This window comes from Oncorhynchus clarkii, chromosome 5 (assembly GCF_045791955.1).
Source record: "Oncorhynchus clarkii lewisi isolate Uvic-CL-2024 chromosome 5, UVic_Ocla_1.0, whole genome shotgun sequence".
In the NCBI taxonomy this organism is placed as follows: domain Eukaryota; kingdom Metazoa; phylum Chordata; class Actinopteri; order Salmoniformes; family Salmonidae; genus Oncorhynchus; species Oncorhynchus clarkii.
Genome location: NC_092151.1, coordinates 61,450,531 through 61,467,160, shown reverse-complemented (window position 1 = coordinate 61,467,160; position 16,630 = coordinate 61,450,531). Strand labels below are relative to the sequence as shown.

Below are 16,630 nucleotides of genomic sequence, written 5' to 3'. Positions count from 1 at the left end.
GGTAATGGGAGTTGATTGTCTGTGGATTTCGTTCTGTTCTGTCTCCATTTGTTTTTTCCTCGTCCTCCCATTTCTCTTTCATAATAATCTAATGTAACCAGTAGCCAGACGCTTATCTAGTGCAGGAGAGGAGACCGCCAGGTCTGGTGGAGCCAAGGGAATGCTGCTGACATTGTGCACTGCACTACGACCTACTAAGGACCCACACCATGACACAAATGTCAATGTTTTGTGGAGTTATGAAAAAAGTACTATGTAGGTAAGGGGTGAAAACCAAACGGCTACCCGGACTTTCTGCTTAACTGTTCAGCAGTCTTATGGCTTTGGGGTAGAAGCCTTTTTGTACCAGACTTGGCGCTCCGGTACCACTTGCTGTGCAGTAGCAGAGAGAACAGACTGACTTTGACCATTTTTTAGGGCTTCCTCTGACACTGCCTCCTATAGAGGTCCTGGATGGCAGGGAGTTCGGCCCCAGTGATGTACTGGGCCATACGCATTACCCTCTGTAGCACCTTGCGGTCGGATGCCGAGCAGTTGCCATACCAAGCGCTGATGCAGCCATTCAAGATGCTCTTAATGGTGCAGTTGTAGAACTTTTGAGGATTCGAGGGCCCATGACAAATCTTTTCAGCCTCCTGAGGGGGAAGAGGCATTGTCGTGCCCTCTGCGACTGTGTTGGTGTGTTTGGGCCATGATTGGTCCTTAGTGATGTGAACACGGGGGAACTTGAAGCTCTTGATTGTCTCCATTACTTGTCCTGTCGATGTAAATGGGGGTGTGCTTTGCCTTTTGTTTCCTGTAGTCCACAATAAGCAAATTTTGTCTTGCTGGTGTTGAGGGAGAGGTTGTTGTTCTGGCATCACACTGCCAGGTCTCTGACCTCCCTGTAGGCTGTCTCATCATCGTCAGTGATCAGTTCTACTCCCGTTGTGTTGTCAGCAAAGTTAATGATGGTGTTGGAGTCATGTGCGGCCACACAGTCGTGGGCGAACAGGGACTGCAGGAGGGGGCTAAGCACACGGCCCTGAGGTTAGGTGATTGATTGGGTTTGAGGGTCAGCGCTGCGAATGTGTTGTTGCCTAGCCTCAGCATCCTGTCAAATTCTATTATCCAATTGCAGAGGGAGTTTAATCCCAGGGTCCTTAGTAGTGAGCTTGGAGGGCACTATGGTGTTGAACGCTGAGCTGTAGTCAATGAACAGCATTCACATGTAGGTGTTATTTTTGTCCAGGTGGGAATGGGCAGTGTGGCGTACGATAGAGATGGCGTCATCTGTGGATCTGTTGGGTAGGTATGCGAATTCGAGTGGGTCCAGGGTGTCTGGGATGATGGTGTTGATATGGGCCATGACCATCCTTTCAAAGCATTTCATGACTGTAGATGGGATTGCTACAGGTGATTAGTAATTTAGACAGTGTTCTTGGGCACGGGGACTATGGTGGTCTGCTTGAAACATGTAGGTATTACAGACTAGGTCAGGGTTAGGTTGAAAATGTCAAGACACTTGCCAGTTGGTCAGCGCATGCTCGGAGTACACATCCTGGTAATCTGTCTGACCCTGCGGCCTTGTGAATGTTAACTTGTTTAAAGGACTTATTCACATCGGCTATGGAGAGCGTGATCACACAGTCATCCGGAACAGCTGGTGCTCTCATGCATGGTTCAGTGTTGGTTACCTTGAAGCAAGCATAGAAGGCATTTAGTTAGTCTGGTAGGCCTGTGTCACTGGGAAGCTCGCGGCTCTGTTTCCCTTTGTAATCTGGGATAGTTTGCAAGCCCTACCACATCTGACGAGTTTAGTAATCACTGTTTTGATGTCTAGAAGCTCTTTTCGGTCATTTGAAACAATGGGAGATTTTATTTTTTTATTTTATATATATTTTTTAAACCCATCAAAAAAAGAAACGTCCCTTTTTCAGTACCCTGTCCTTTCAAAGATAATTCTTAAAATCCAAGTAACTTCACAGATCTTTATTGTAAAGGGTTTAAACACTGCTTCCCATGCTTGAGAGAGGCTGGACTGAGGGCTTGTAAGCCTGTTGTAAGGCAGGTCCTCACCAGACATCACCGGCAACAACGTCGGTTATGGGCACAAACCCACCGCCACTGGACCAGACAGGACTGACAAAAAGTGCTCTTCACCGACGAGTTGCGGAATTGTCTCACCAGGGGTGATGGTCAGATTTGTGTATCATCGAAGGAATGAGCGTTACACCGAGGCCTGTACTCTGGAGTGGGATCGATTTGGAGGTGGAGGGTCCGTCATGGTCTGGGGCGGTGTGTCACAGCATCATCGGACTGAGCTTGTTGTCATTGCAGGCAATCTCAATGCTGTGTGTTACAGGGAAGACATCCTCCTCCCTCATGTGGTACCCTTCTCGCAGGCTCATCCTGACATGACTTTCCAGCATGACAATGCCACCAGCCATACTGCTTGTTCTGTGCGTGATTTCCTGCAAGACAGGAATGTCAGTGTTCTGCCATGGCCAGTGAAGAGCCTGGATCTCAGGTCTGGGACCTGTTGGATTGGAGGGCTTGGGCTTGGGCTTGGGCTTGGGCTTGGGCTTGGGCTTGAGCCACCCCCCCCCCCCCCCCCCCCCCCAGACATGTCTGTGAACTTGCAGGTGCCTTGGTGGAAGAGTGGGGTAACATATCACAGAAAGAACTGATGAATCTGGTGCAGTCCATGAGGAGGAGATGCACTGCAGTACTTAATGCAGCTGGTGGCCACACCAAATCTCAGCAAAAAAAAATAAACATCCTCTCACCGTCAACTGAATTTATTTTCAGCAAATTGAACATGTTATGTTCATACAAATATTTACACAAAAAAAATAATAAAAGCTCAGTCCGATGACGCTGTAACACACCGCCCCAGACCATGACGGACCCTCCACCTCCAAATCGATGCCACCCCCTCTGTCGCCGTTATTTGATTAGAACAGGGCTCTCCATCCCTGTTCATGGAGAGCAATCCACCTGTAGTTTTATTTTTTTGCTGTTTTAACTATCCCGATTCAGCTTGTCAACCAGGTAATTATTAGGTTCGGATGGGTAGATTAGGGTTTGATCGAAGACCTACAGGATGGTAGCTTTTCGGGTACAGGGTTGGAGAGCCCTGGATTAGATGATCATCCCAGATCTGTCCTCGGGAGGATATTGAATTGTCCCAGGTGTTATCTATATACTGTCGAGTGAGTGAGTCCGTCCATCTCTCCGGAAGAGCTGGTCAGTCTATCTGTAATTGCATCAGCCCAGTGAGTGTGGGCTGGCTGCTACTATGGACCAGTAAGTCACTTTGCCCCGGCTGAGATTAGTGATTGGACAAGGTCATCGCTGAGAGGAGTCTGGAAGAGGAGGGAGCAGATGAAGTTGAGTACCTCATGCTCTGAGAATGTCCATGGACTTGGTTGTTGGGTTCATTTCCACTGTCCTTAGTAGAACTCTTTTTCTCTCTGTCTGTAACTTTCTGTGATGTGCACATATTTTTATGGATTATTGATATATTTACCTTTTGCATTGAGGACATTGGTTTAGCATTGGTCATTTCTCACATTCTAACAGTTTGTCATAGTAATATAGTATAGCAGTAGCTAATGCCTGAAGGTAGACTTATATTTGCTGTCTTGTACAAATGTTGTAACATAAGGTGCTAGAATCGCTCAATAAGTCCTCGCCTACCTCTGCTAATTACTGCATGCTGTTGGTGTCGTGGGTCCGGTTAGAGACACGGTATAGTCATTCTTGGCCCACTGTTAAAGCCCTAGGCACCGGCTGTGATGTAGGATACATTACACACTCTGTATTTCAAGGCTATAGCAACTATGCGTTTCACTCAAAGCGACAGGGATCCAGTATTGAATTAATACAAAAAGGCATATTATATCAAAAGATAAGATGGGAACAGTGAAGATTAGATTGTATGGCATCTAGGAATCTAATCTGAAATCGGATTGTTCCTGATTGTCCCTGTGTTCTGATTTGTTAACTGATAGCAGTACATTTGATAGATGCCGTGATAAGACCACACAGCTATTTGCCTGTTTTTAATGACTCATTCTAGTATGGGTTAGTTTTGGGTTAATGTTTTACTTTTTCCTATTGACTGCAGTGATTCGCCTACCTGAGTCATAATATAGAAGATTGGCCAAATCGCCTCCTCTCTTATAACCACTGTGAAGTTCAAAACACTAAATCAGCCATTCCTAGCCATTCTGTCTTCTTAGAGATAAGAAGGGATGGAAATTGTTTTCATTAGCTTTTTTTTTATTATATTGGTTTTCAAGGAGATTACATTATTTATCTTTCCACAATAGACCTTTATGGGCTTGTTTGAACTGTGGAAATGTTTCCAATCGGTCCATACCCAATTACATGAGGACAGCATGCAGAGAGAGTATCCATCATTCTTTTAATTTTTTTCCTTTCAATTCACTATTTCCTGGCAGTCTTTTATTAAGTGATTTGTCTGCCTTGGCTTCTTGTGCATTGTGTGTTTCCAATTAAAGTTAAGTCAATTTAAACCGGAATTTTGTTTATGTTCAGAGTACATTTTATTCCCTACTCTCCTCTTCAAAGGGAAGCACAAAAATATTATTTGTATTTTTGATTTGATTCACCATTGCTTCCTCTTGGGTGTCCTGTGGAGGATATTTTGCGAAATTATACCCACTACCCTTAAGAGTCCGACCGATATATCGGTTCACCGACATAATCTGCCAATATTGGCCTTTTATTTCCTGTATCGGACGATAAATCCACCGATAACCAATATTTAATAAATAGGATGAAAAAAGGGAATCTTATGCTTATCTGAACACTTGCAGTCATTCTCATGTTATTAATTTCACAATGTAAGAAATCAACATTTGAAGAATATTTATTGGACAATTGCTAGTTTTGGATGGCAATTTATAAGAATTCCGTGTGGAAAACATACACTTTTTAATTTCTCTGACATAAAATAGAATATCAGCAGATATGTCAGTATCGGTAAGTTTGTCCCCCCAAAAATAGGTATCGGACCAGATTATTATTTTATTTTTTTCCCTCACTCATCGGAGTCTGTTGTTTGCTCTCTGCCATGCTGGAGCTGTTTAAATTTGGAAAATAGGGCTTTAAAATAACCAGAATCACAGCGTGGCAATGCCTGTTGGGAGGCTGATTTGCGAGAAAGGGGAACAACCGTGTGAGTGTGTAGGGGAACAACGGTGTCATACAAATTCTAATGAACATTTCTATCTGTCATATAGTAGTAGTCTGTTTTTTTTCTTGCCCCCAGTCTGAGCCTCCTATACTGCACACCACTCACTTCTGTATTTTCTCTCTCTCTCTTTCTCTCTCTATTCCTCTTACGGTTGAAGCATTCTTAAGCAATTTAGGAACTCCTAAAGGATTTGTATGTGTATAGGGATGCGCAGTACATGGTTGCTACTCATTTAGTGCATAGAAACCACCCCAGCAGCACCCACTCATACTGTGCAACAATGCAACCCATTATAGAGGGAGCACAGCTTGACTGCATTAGAGAGGTGAGGTGTTTTAGAGAAAGAGAGGGAGGTGTATGTATGGCCTGGGGTGTATTTGACGTCAAACGTCCTAGTTTGTGACCCCGGCGTCAGCCTTGTGCTCATTTTGTGCATACTCACACACACACACCACCACCACGTATTTCAATTATTTCCGGAAACATAAACACCCCCCTCTCTCCGCTCCCCGGCTCCATGAGCAGCAGTTCAAAATCGCCGATTAGAGAGTAGTGAGTGTTTTAAGTTGCCATGGCAACTAGGTGAGTCATCCTACTGCAGTTCGTTAAGTCACTTGCACTGTATATCCCCCCCCTTCCTCCGCCTCTTTCTCTCCTCCCTCTCTTTATGCTCTGACACTATGATTCTACCTGTTCTTTTGTCACCTTTGCTGTTGTCAGAAAGGGGGTGACAGGCACAGGTCTTCACAGGTTAGCCATTGTTGGAGTAAAGGGGAGGAGAGGTGCTGTGAGGGGGAGGTTAATGAGAGCGAGCCCGGTGTCGCTGTGCTGCCTTTGATTACATATTTATGGCCCAGGCTAATCAGTAAGCCCAGTGTCGACAGCTTCACAGGGGGTTTAGAGGGAGAGCGAGGGCCCAGTCAGACTTCATTTAGCTGGTGTTCAATTACTGAGAGTGCCGGAAGCACTTTGATTTCTGATTGAACAAGTCTAACAATGTGCAGATGTCAATTGTGGTTAATTATGGTGATGATTGTCGTTATGACCGGGGTTTTAGTCATCTTTTGCCTGGTGAACCTGTGTGCATAAATCAGGGTGACTTCATCACCCCATTCATGAAAGGTCATGATTAATGATTATTAATGTCATGTAGTTTGCTTTGAGACAATTTAGTTTTCTTTTCATTTTTCAACTTGTGTGTTTTACTAACCTGTTGCACACTTTATCTTGGTTCCTGGAGCAACATATCACTGAGAGATGTCATGTTCTGCTCTCTATAATGAAGCGAAACCAGTTCAGACAAGAAACTCAAGTATTTGCATCATCTGAGATGGCAGCAAACATTTCTTACCTTATGACAATCTATTTAAGTTGACAAGTTCTGTACAAACATCCTAACTAGGCAATCTGGGAAGAAGGGCCTTGGTCAGGGAGGTGACCAAAAACCGAATGGTCACTCTGACAGAGCTCTAGAGTTCCTCTGTGGAGATGGGAGAACCTTCCAGAAGGACAACCATCTCTGCAGCACTCCACCAATCAGGCCTTTATGGTAGAGTGGCCAGACGGAAGCCACTCTAGAGTAAAAAGAACATGACAGCCCGCTTGGAGTTTGCCAAAAGGCACCTCAAGGACACAGACCATGAGAAACAAGATTCTCTGGTCTGTTGAAATCAAGATTGAACTATTTGGCCTGAATGCCAAGTGTCACGTCTGGAGGAAACCTACGTTAAAGCATGGTGGTGGCAGCATCATGCTGTGGGGGTGTTTTCCAGCAGTAGGGACTGGTATACCAGTCAGGATCGAGAGAAAGATGAACGGAGCAAAGTACAGAGATCCTTGATGAAAACCTGCTCCAAAGCGCTCAGGACCTCAAACTGGGGTGAAGGTTCACCTTCCAACAGGACAACGACCCTAAGCACACAGCCTAGACAATGCAGGAGTGACTTTGGGACAAGTCTCTGAATGTCCTTGAGTGGCCCAGCCAGAGCCTGGACATGAACTCGATCTAATATCTCTGGAGAGACCTGAAAATAGCTGTGCAGCAACGCTCTCCAACCAACTTGACAGTGCTCGAAGAGGATCTGCAGACAAGATTGGGAGGAACTCCTCAAATACAGGTGTGCTAAGCTTGTAGCGTCATACCCAAGAGACTCTAGGCTGTAGTCGCTGCCAAAGTTGCATCAACAAAGTACTGAGTAAAGGGTCTGAATACTTATGTAAATGTGATCTTTCTATCTATACATACAGTTGAGGTTGGAGTCAATTTAAACTCATTTTTCAACCACTCCACCAATTTCTTAACAAACTATAGTTTTGGCAGTTTGGTTAGGACACTTACTTTGTGCATGACACAAGTCATTCTTCCAAAAATGTGTTTAGACAGATTATTTCACTTATAATTCACAGAAAAAAAATGTGTAGACCTTCACAAGTTTGGTTCATCCTTGGGAGCAATTTCCAAACGCCTGAAGGTACCACATTCATCTGTACAAACAATAGTATGCAAGTATAAACACCATGGGACCATGCAGCCGTCATACCGCTCAGGAAGGAGACGCGTTCTGCCTCCTAGAGATGAACGTACATTGGTGTGAAATGTGCCAACCCAGAACAACAGCAAAGGACCTTGTGAAGATGCTGGAGGAAACGGGTACAAAAGTATCTATATCCACAGTAAAACAAGTTCTATATCGACAACCTGAAAGGCCGCTCAGCAAGGAAGAAGCCACTGTGCCAAAACCGCCATAAAAAAGCCAGACTATTGTTTGCAACTGCACATGGGGACAAAGATTGCGCTTTTTGTAGAAATGTCCTCTGGTCTGTTTGGCCATAAGGATCATTGTTATGTTGGGAGGAAAATGGGTGAGGATTGTAAACTGAAGAACATGGGTGAAGCATGGGTGTGGCAGCACCATGTTGTTGGGGTGCTTTTCTGCAGAAGGGACTGGTGAACTTTACAAAATGGATGGCATCATGAGGCAGGAAAATTATGTGAATATATTTTAGACACGTCTCTACATCAACTGCGTGAATCAGGCCTTCATGGTCAAATTTCTGCAAAGAGGCCACTACAAAAAGATACCAATCAGAAGAAGAGGCTTGCGCCAAGAAACGAGCAATAGACGGTAGACCGCTGGAAGCCTTTTTTTTTTTTTTTTTTTTCTGAGTCCGAATTTGCGATTTTTGGTGCCAACCGCTGTCTTTGTGAGACGCAGAGTAGGTGAACGTATGTTCTCTGCATGTGTGGTTCCCACCGTGAAGCATGGAGGAGGTGTGGAGGCGCTTTGCTGGTGACACTCGGTCTGTGATTTTATTTAGAATTCAAGGCACACTTAACCAGCATGTCTACCACAGCATTCTGCAGCGATACGCATCCCTTCTGGTTTGCTCTTAGTGGGATTATCATTTGTTTTTCAATACAAAACCTAGGAGGCTCATGGTTCTCACCCACTTCCATAGATTTACACAATAATTATGACAACTTCTGGAGAAATTACGCCCACCTATCAGAGCACTTGCAGCATGAACTGAAATGTTGTCCACCCAATCAAAGGATCAGATAATTAATATAATACTGAAAGCATAAGCTACAGCTAGCTAGCAATGCAGTGTATAAAATGTGGTGAGTATTTGACTCAGAGAGGTAAAGACAATAGTTGAACAAATTGAATTCCTTACAAAAAATAAGGAAGAAGCAAGAGGGAAATAGAGATTTCATTTCTTTTTCAGTTTCACTTAACGTTACTTAGCTAGCAAATGCAGCTAGGTAGTTTAGCCTACTGAAGGAATCCCTCTGTTTGAGCAGGGTGTATGTTAGCTCACTGGCTTTGACTTTCCAACACAATGTAAGCTTTTTGGTATTACAAATATACTGCCACGAGGCCCGCTGGTGTAACCGCTTACTGACTGTACACTAACGTTGATGTAGGCTGTGTAGCTGTTCGGTTTGGAAAGGTGTTTATTTATTTTATTTATTTTTATGCCTGGTCACATACAGCTGATGTGTTGTCCACACATTAAGAGAAAAGGTGAGAGAAGAGTGCATAGAGTGAATACAACGTGGCTGCTATGATCAGGAGTGTATTCATCCACCGATTCTGTTGAAAAACGTTTCTTAAACGGAAGTAAACAAAACGGGATGAAAATGCCTAAATTTGTCCAATCGAAATTAATTTGCAAGCTAGATGCAGGCAAGATTGTGCAAGGCAGTATATAATGTGTAACTGTCTGTCACTGTGTGACCTCCATATTTCTCTTTCGACCTGGTGTGCGTGCTCCTACGTTGTAAACTTTCATTCATAGGCTCGGTTGTGGCAACCTCATGATGGGTATAGGGAGAATTTGAGTATCTTGTAGTAGCCTAAACCTATCGATGTTACATTGAACTGGGTGAATGGAATATAAATACCAGTCATCCAATATGCTGTAATAGAAATAAGGCCATGCTCATGAAAAAACATTTGTCCTCACTTATCTTAAACGACACTGACCGCCACTGCGTAACATGTGGTAGGCTATGTATTGTATAACAGCTCAATCATTTTTAATTCTGTTTTTTTCTTTCGGGCTTGGGCTCATATATAGGCATATGCATTAGCCCTGATATTCGTATGGGTGTTCTACATGCAATGTCTTAAAGGCCTGTTGAATGAATCATCACCTTAGAAAGCGCTGTCCATTTCATTGTGTTTGGCTTTGAAACAACATCTACAACAACATCTAAAACAACCATGTTTTCCATTCAGATCCAACCTGTTGTTGAACTTCTTTCTTCAAATTGATAATCACAGATGTAACAAAATGTAGCCTAGTGGTGAGTTTAAAAAAAATAAAAAATTTAAGCATGATACTGTTTTGATAAGTGTTTGATGTGATTTTAGATTGCATTTGCATTAACGTCAGAGTGGTTAGAGGGACAATAGAGCCCTGAGTGTCAGGCCATTAGTAACCTGACGTTCATTAGTGAATTGGATAGGCCTACTACCAACACATTCTTGAGTCACGTGGTTTTTGACTGCAGTCATGACTCCCGGTGTGGTGGCAATACTGTCACCGCAACAGCCCTAACTCTACAGAGGGTTTCTCGGACATAGAAGCATAGTCTTGGACTAAAAAACAGGACTGGTGAGAATACTGTTCGTGTCTGGAGGATTTGATTTGGCAAGCGGACCCAAATGTCACTACTTAAGCTAAAGCCCACCTCACCTTAGTTTTGCAAGACTTTTGCAACTTTAGAAGAACTGCATCTTAAATAAAGCAGGCTGTTTTGGGTTTGTGCTGAGTTTCACCCACAGAAGAAATGGCATGAAACGCTTTAGCATTAATTAGTAAATGTATTCTCTTTAGGTGAGATATTTGACATTTTCTGGGATATGTGCAAATGTGCTATTCTTGTCAATGTTTGAATGCAGTGTTTTATTTCTATGCTACATTTGCTAATAAAATTATATTGGGAGCGACCCTGAACAGTCTCTTTTGTAAAAATGCAAACCGCTGAAGAACACAGTAAAAATATGCTTACATTTTAATAAAGGTCTCCCAACAGTTTTTGCCCGTCAACAAACTTTCTTCAAGGCTGCTCAGTGCTCACCTCCCCCATTATCTCGGGTCACTCTGACCTGTTACTAACAGTGTGGAGGAAAAACGTCCTCCTAGACCTAGATACTTATCTGACAATGATTTAAGGGCATTTTTTCATTTCCGCCTAATGGTTTGGGGGGAGTAAGCTGATCCCAGATCTGTGCATAAAGCTGACTTCCACCACGAGTCTAACCTGATGGCTGACAGCGTATGTTTCCCTGAGTCAGCTTAGACCACTGACTTCAACCTCTCTGTGTTCTCTCCCCAGGTCGGGTGCATGAGGATGGGCTGGAGCAGAACGGGCACCAGGGGGGTTGTGTGGGGCCGGGGCTGGGGCTGGGGCTCAGGACCCTATGTGTGAACGGCACGGAGACAGACCAGGACCACTACCCAACCACCAGCAGGACCAGGTCCCGATCAGAACGCCTCTCCTCCTCCTCCTCCTCCAACCCCTCACGCAAAGGAGTGTCCACCTACAGCCGCATCCGCAAGCTGTCCAACTGCAAGCAGCAATGAGGGCAGCCCCTGGACCCCCAGCCCTGAACACATATACTGGACAGGTGAGTAGGAGGAGGCATTGGGGGAGTGTTTAACAGCTGTACAATATGGTGTAGTTTAGACATTGTGGCATCCCTGTGACCTTCAGATGATAATGCTACTAAATCCAAGTAAGATGACATTTTTATCAATTTAACTGAGATGACATACTCCTTTGATCTCCTCCTGAAACCTACAGCTAATTGTATACAAAAAAGCAAATGGAAGTAAGATTCTGGCTACACGTCTGCCTGGTGTAATTACGCATGTGTGCCTTGATTATCTTCCAAGCTGCTCTCAAGGTTAAAAAAAACACAGGCCTGAGGAGTCTAATTATGGAGCCGAACAGTAGAGTGGCGTCTCCAGGGAGGGAGAGGAAGGCTCGGTTATTGGAGAGGCAGGATTGGGCTGGTTGACGCAGCGTATGGTGCTAGGGACGGGGTTGGGTTGGAAGAGCCCTGACTGACGCTGATGCTCTCCTCTGTATGGATGGAGAGCAGGAGTGTGTGGGCGGACTGCGTGGGAGGGAGATGCAGCATAATCTGCTTTCTAGGCTTCTCTCTTCCCATTTTCCCCCCTCTCTCTGTGTTCCCCCCGAGGCAGCTGCTCATTCATGTGGGTTCCCCTCTTTCTCCCTCCGTCTCTCTCTCTCTCTCTCTCTCTCTCTCTCTCTCCCGATGAGTCATTGCTGAGTACGGGCTCTGACTCTTTAACAAACTCCCCCTGCCTCACATTCCTCTTTCTGAAGGAAAAATGAAGGATCCCATCATGCACTCCTTCCTGGTTAACAGGTTCATACAAATGCATTGCAACCGTCACACATCTCCTGAGCCAATAGGGGATTCTGATGCTAATTTGAAGAATATCCCTTCCTAACAAACATGTTTCGTGCTATATGCAACACATTTAACATATTTGTTAAAATATTTATATAATACAGTACCCCTGGGAAATGATTTTATTGGCATATTTAGTACTGTATGAAATTGAAGATGACATAATTTCCCACTCACTGCGAATGGCCACAGAGGCTTACAGCACCAACTGAGTGGAGAAGCAATGCAGAATACTATCCATACAATCTTGGTTCCATTGTTCTTTTAGACTGTAATACTATGTGAATCCTCCATTATTTAGACTAATACTATATGAATCCTCCATTATTTAGACTGTAATACTATGTGAGTCCTTCATTATTTAGACTGTAATGCTATGTGAGTCCTCCATTATTTAGACTGTAATACTATGCGAGTCCTCCATTATTTAGACTGTAATAATATGTGAGTCCTGCATTATTTAGACTGTAATACTATGTGAATCCTCCATTATTTAGACTGTAATACTATGTGAGTCCTCCATTATTTAGACTGTAATACTATGTGAGTCCTCCATTATTTAGACTGTAATACTATGTGAGTCCTCCATTATTTAGACTGTAATACTATGCGAGTCCTCCATTATTTAGACTGTAATACTATGCGAGTCCTCCATTATTTAGACTGTAATACTATGTGAGTCCTGCATTATTTAGACTGTAATAATATGCGAGTCCTCCATTATTTAGACTGTAATACTATGTGAGTCCTCCATTATTTAGACTGTAATACTATGTGAGTCCTCCATTATTTAGACTGTAATACTATGTGAGTCCTCCATTATTTAGACTGTAATACTATGTGCGTCCTCCATTATTTAGACTGTAATACTATGTGAGTCCTCCATTATTTAGACTAATACTATATGAATCCTCCATTATTTAGACTGTAATACTATGTGAATCCTCCATTATTTAGACTAATACTATATGAATCCTCCATTATTTAGACTGTAATACTATGTGAGTCCTGCATTATTTAGACTGTAATACTATATGAATCCTCTATTATTCAGTCATCTTTAACTGTATTGTGCAAATGTTTAATTGAGGGGTGCTGATAACTCATTGAGTAATACTGTAAATGATTGTAGCTAATTGTCGGTTTTTGATTCCCTCAGGTTTGTGTTCTCTATTTTCCGTCTCCCTGACGTTTGGGTGATGAATGTTTTGACAGCCTGGTCTGCAGCATGCAATAACAGGACATGATGCACTACAGTGGTTTATTTCACTAGTTATTTTCTGTCTGACAACGTGATGATGTAAGTGAAGCTCCGGAGAGAAATGGAGAAGAGGCTAGGACTTACCCCCTTCTGCAGATCATACTGGGAATCCCACCCCTCACTGTATGAATGTAGCTCGTTTTAGACTACTACACTGTTTCTCCTACAGTTACTCTGTATTAAAGCGCACATTGTGATGTGTATTGAATGACATGGGTCATTTCAATAAACTACAATATTTGTAACGGTAATAAGTATGATCATTTAATAAGAAATGCATTAACGGCATATGCAGGCTAAAGAAAAGGGAACTATAGACAAGCCAAGGATGCATAACTATTCGAGAATGTCTTTGCTTTAGATTTTTTTTTGCATCTTTAGTTTTGTTTTGGTGTTTTAGTCCCCAAAATGGGTTTTTAATTATTATTTATATAAAATGCACCCCAACCTCACCAGCTGTTTGTTCTGTGATTTTTCTCTTTATTTGTGGCTGTATTATAAATAAATGTATCTTGTCAATCAAACAATAGGCAGTGTGAAACTTTATGACCGACTCGTCCCCAGGCTCAATGGTTAGGTTCTGAGAGCGAGCCAGTTGATAAACTGACATTTCACTGAGATTTATCAGTTCTGTCACTAATTTTGTTCGGTTTTTCTAAGAAGCGGTAGATCTGTTCTATGTGTGCTATTCCTATGCTTCCCGTTAGTTTCCTTTCTGCGTCTTTTACTTTCGGTTTTGTACACCAGCTGAAAACACTATTTGGTACAATTATTGATTCTCTACGCTATACTTGCTTGTTTTGTCACATATCTCAAATTAGGCGAACTATTATAATTTTTGCAACCAGGAAATTACCATTTCTGCATAGTGTATCTTTGAAGGAACATCCTGTATTTGCTCATGCTAGTGTGCTGCTGCAGTCAAACCTGCAGGTTTCTCTGGCACTACAACGCTATACTGCAGATTGCTTCACCTTGACTTTGATGTATTATTCTGATTGGTGTATTGGCTGGTGGGAGGGTTGGCTGCAGCCTACTTTGATAAGATGATATGTGGCTCCTGCTGTGATGGGCTTGTTTTAGTGGAGCTGGCCTTGCCACTATTGATCTGGATTGTCAAACCTTGTACTGAACTGGACCATCCCTGAGAGTGATGTTCACACAGACCAAAAAGGCTACCCCTACCCCAACACTGCATCTTTTATAAATCCAAGGGCAAAAGCGAACAGAAGTCATAGCTTTGCTGCAGGTTGGTAAATAAATCCACAGGGTATTAGTGGGTGATCATAGCAATATTGGAGTAAAGCTATTGGGGAATGCTGGCATTTTTTATTCTGCCATATTTGCTGATGTAGTTCTTATGGAGGTTGAGACTGCTGTCCTACTTTCACTCTGCTTTGCAATCGATTGGGAACCCTAATCACTGTGAAGTCATTCATTGATGTGCATGGGTTCTGGTGCATTAACAGCTCCACACACTGTCAGACCCTCAACACCTGAAATGAACAACACATGGGATGGAGAAGAGGGAGGATAGTGTTGCAGTCCCCTTGTCTTCCTCTTCTTCCCACTCTTTTTGCTTTTGAGTACCATTAAAAGTAAAAATGAGACAACCATTAATGCCTTATTCATTTATTTACTTATTGGAAAATCCCCAAATAACGGTTTAATTGTTTGGTCCCTCAAGGCTCATATAGTTCTGGGTCAACAAATCAGTTATTTATAAAGCTCTACGTAACTAGTTTGAGAAATATAGCAGTTATAACAAGCAGGAATACAGAAATAGATTGTATATTTTTGTCTTTCATGGAAATAAAACTCAATTGTAGATTATCAGTTAGCATGGCATGACTCCTAAACAAAGGTAGATTCTAAGGAACATAAAACCTCTTAAGTACCAGTGCTGATTTAAATGTCTGTTCTGTCGACCGACGACCATGGAATCATTCATTTGGTGCAGTAGTTCTGAGAAATCATGAATATATGTACTAAAACGGTTAATTATCATGCAAACCTATGCACAGTAATGCGTCAATGCATTGGACAGGCTACTTGTGTACAAAACGTCTTTCACCACAGTGCCCCCAGTTACGTCTACGCCTAATAAATGAGACTACACTAGTTCCATTGTGCTTGTATACACAACAAAGTTACTCTTTGTACAAATGCACTAATTTATTTGCGCCTCTAGTCTTTTTCATTAAGTTGGTGTTGTCACCCCCTTGCTAAGTCCAGAAATGATGCACCATTCCTCTCATTACTGACAAGAATGCTGAGTAACCAGTAACCTCAAAGGCATCTGATCTTGTTTGTTCCCAAGGCGACTGGCGAAAGAATCCGTCTCATTCCTTGACGTTCTAAACGCCTCCATAAAGGCACCTGGTAATGACACAAAATGGTGCTGAGACATGTGAAGCCCCTGGGTTTCCTTCCCATGGTGACATAATGTGCACTGTCTAATGTCTGGGCTATGTGAAGTAGGTGAGGGAAAGGAAGGATATCACTAGCCTCCACGCTAGAAGACCAATTCAAGCCCTCTCACCAGCTTTGATCTTGGCCATTGTTCCCCTAATGAGTTAAGGTACCTTCTGCCTGTGAGTCCACTCAGCTATAACAAGGAGCTATCTGATGTCCCTATTAGAGGAAACACATCTGATTCACCGGGGCTGTGAAGTAGCACGGTCACACCCAAAAGGAGGGAAATGAAAGCTAGAAATATCTCCCTCTTTTCCATTTACGGCAATTTCTCTATCTTAATTGTGTTACACCCTCAGCAAGAGACCAGGCAGAGTGGACTTCAACTACGGGAGGGGGACTCCCCTTGTTTTTGATCAAATATTCCTGCTGATTGTGGGATGTAGGAGAAGCAGACTCCCAGCCACTACACAGTTAAGTGCAAAATAGTTTCCAAGGTAATTCTGGAACGGGCATGCCATTCCTTGCCTTCTTTTGGCACATAAGACATAATCTGATAATGGGGTTACACTTGAATGGCATTGGGTTGCAAAGTCCACACAGAGGATGTCAAAGGAGAAGGTGTGGAATTTGCTCCAAATAACGGACAAGAAGAGCAGTCCTTATAGCCCAGAGGGATGCGCTGCTGCGTTATCAACTTTCACAGGCGAAGGAGGGGAAAGAAAAGAAAGTGAGCAAACAAATAAAGCCTGTTTGGTAAACCCATGCACAAGAAAGTATGCCTTTATGAATAAA

At 42.9% G+C, this 16,630-nt stretch overlaps 1 protein-coding gene across 2 annotated transcripts in view; it reads left to right on the top strand.

Moving 5' to 3' along the window:
- LOC139409152 (serine/threonine-protein kinase STK11-like) overlaps positions 1 to 15,032 on the top strand; it is a 38,991-nt gene extending 23,959 nt beyond the window's left edge. The window contains exons 10-11 of one of the 2 annotated variants that reach the window (XM_071153917.1): positions 11,055 to 11,346; positions 13,319 to 15,032. In XM_071153917.1, coding sequence (XP_071010018.1) covers positions 11,055 to 11,302 — 248 coding nt within the window. In that variant the 3' untranslated portion in view covers positions 11,303 to 11,346; positions 13,319 to 15,032. The remainder of the gene's footprint in view (positions 1 to 11,054; positions 11,347 to 13,318) is intronic. The other variant, XM_071153918.1, reaches the window with a different exon arrangement.
- Positions 15,033 to 16,630: the final 1,598 nt, after the last annotated feature.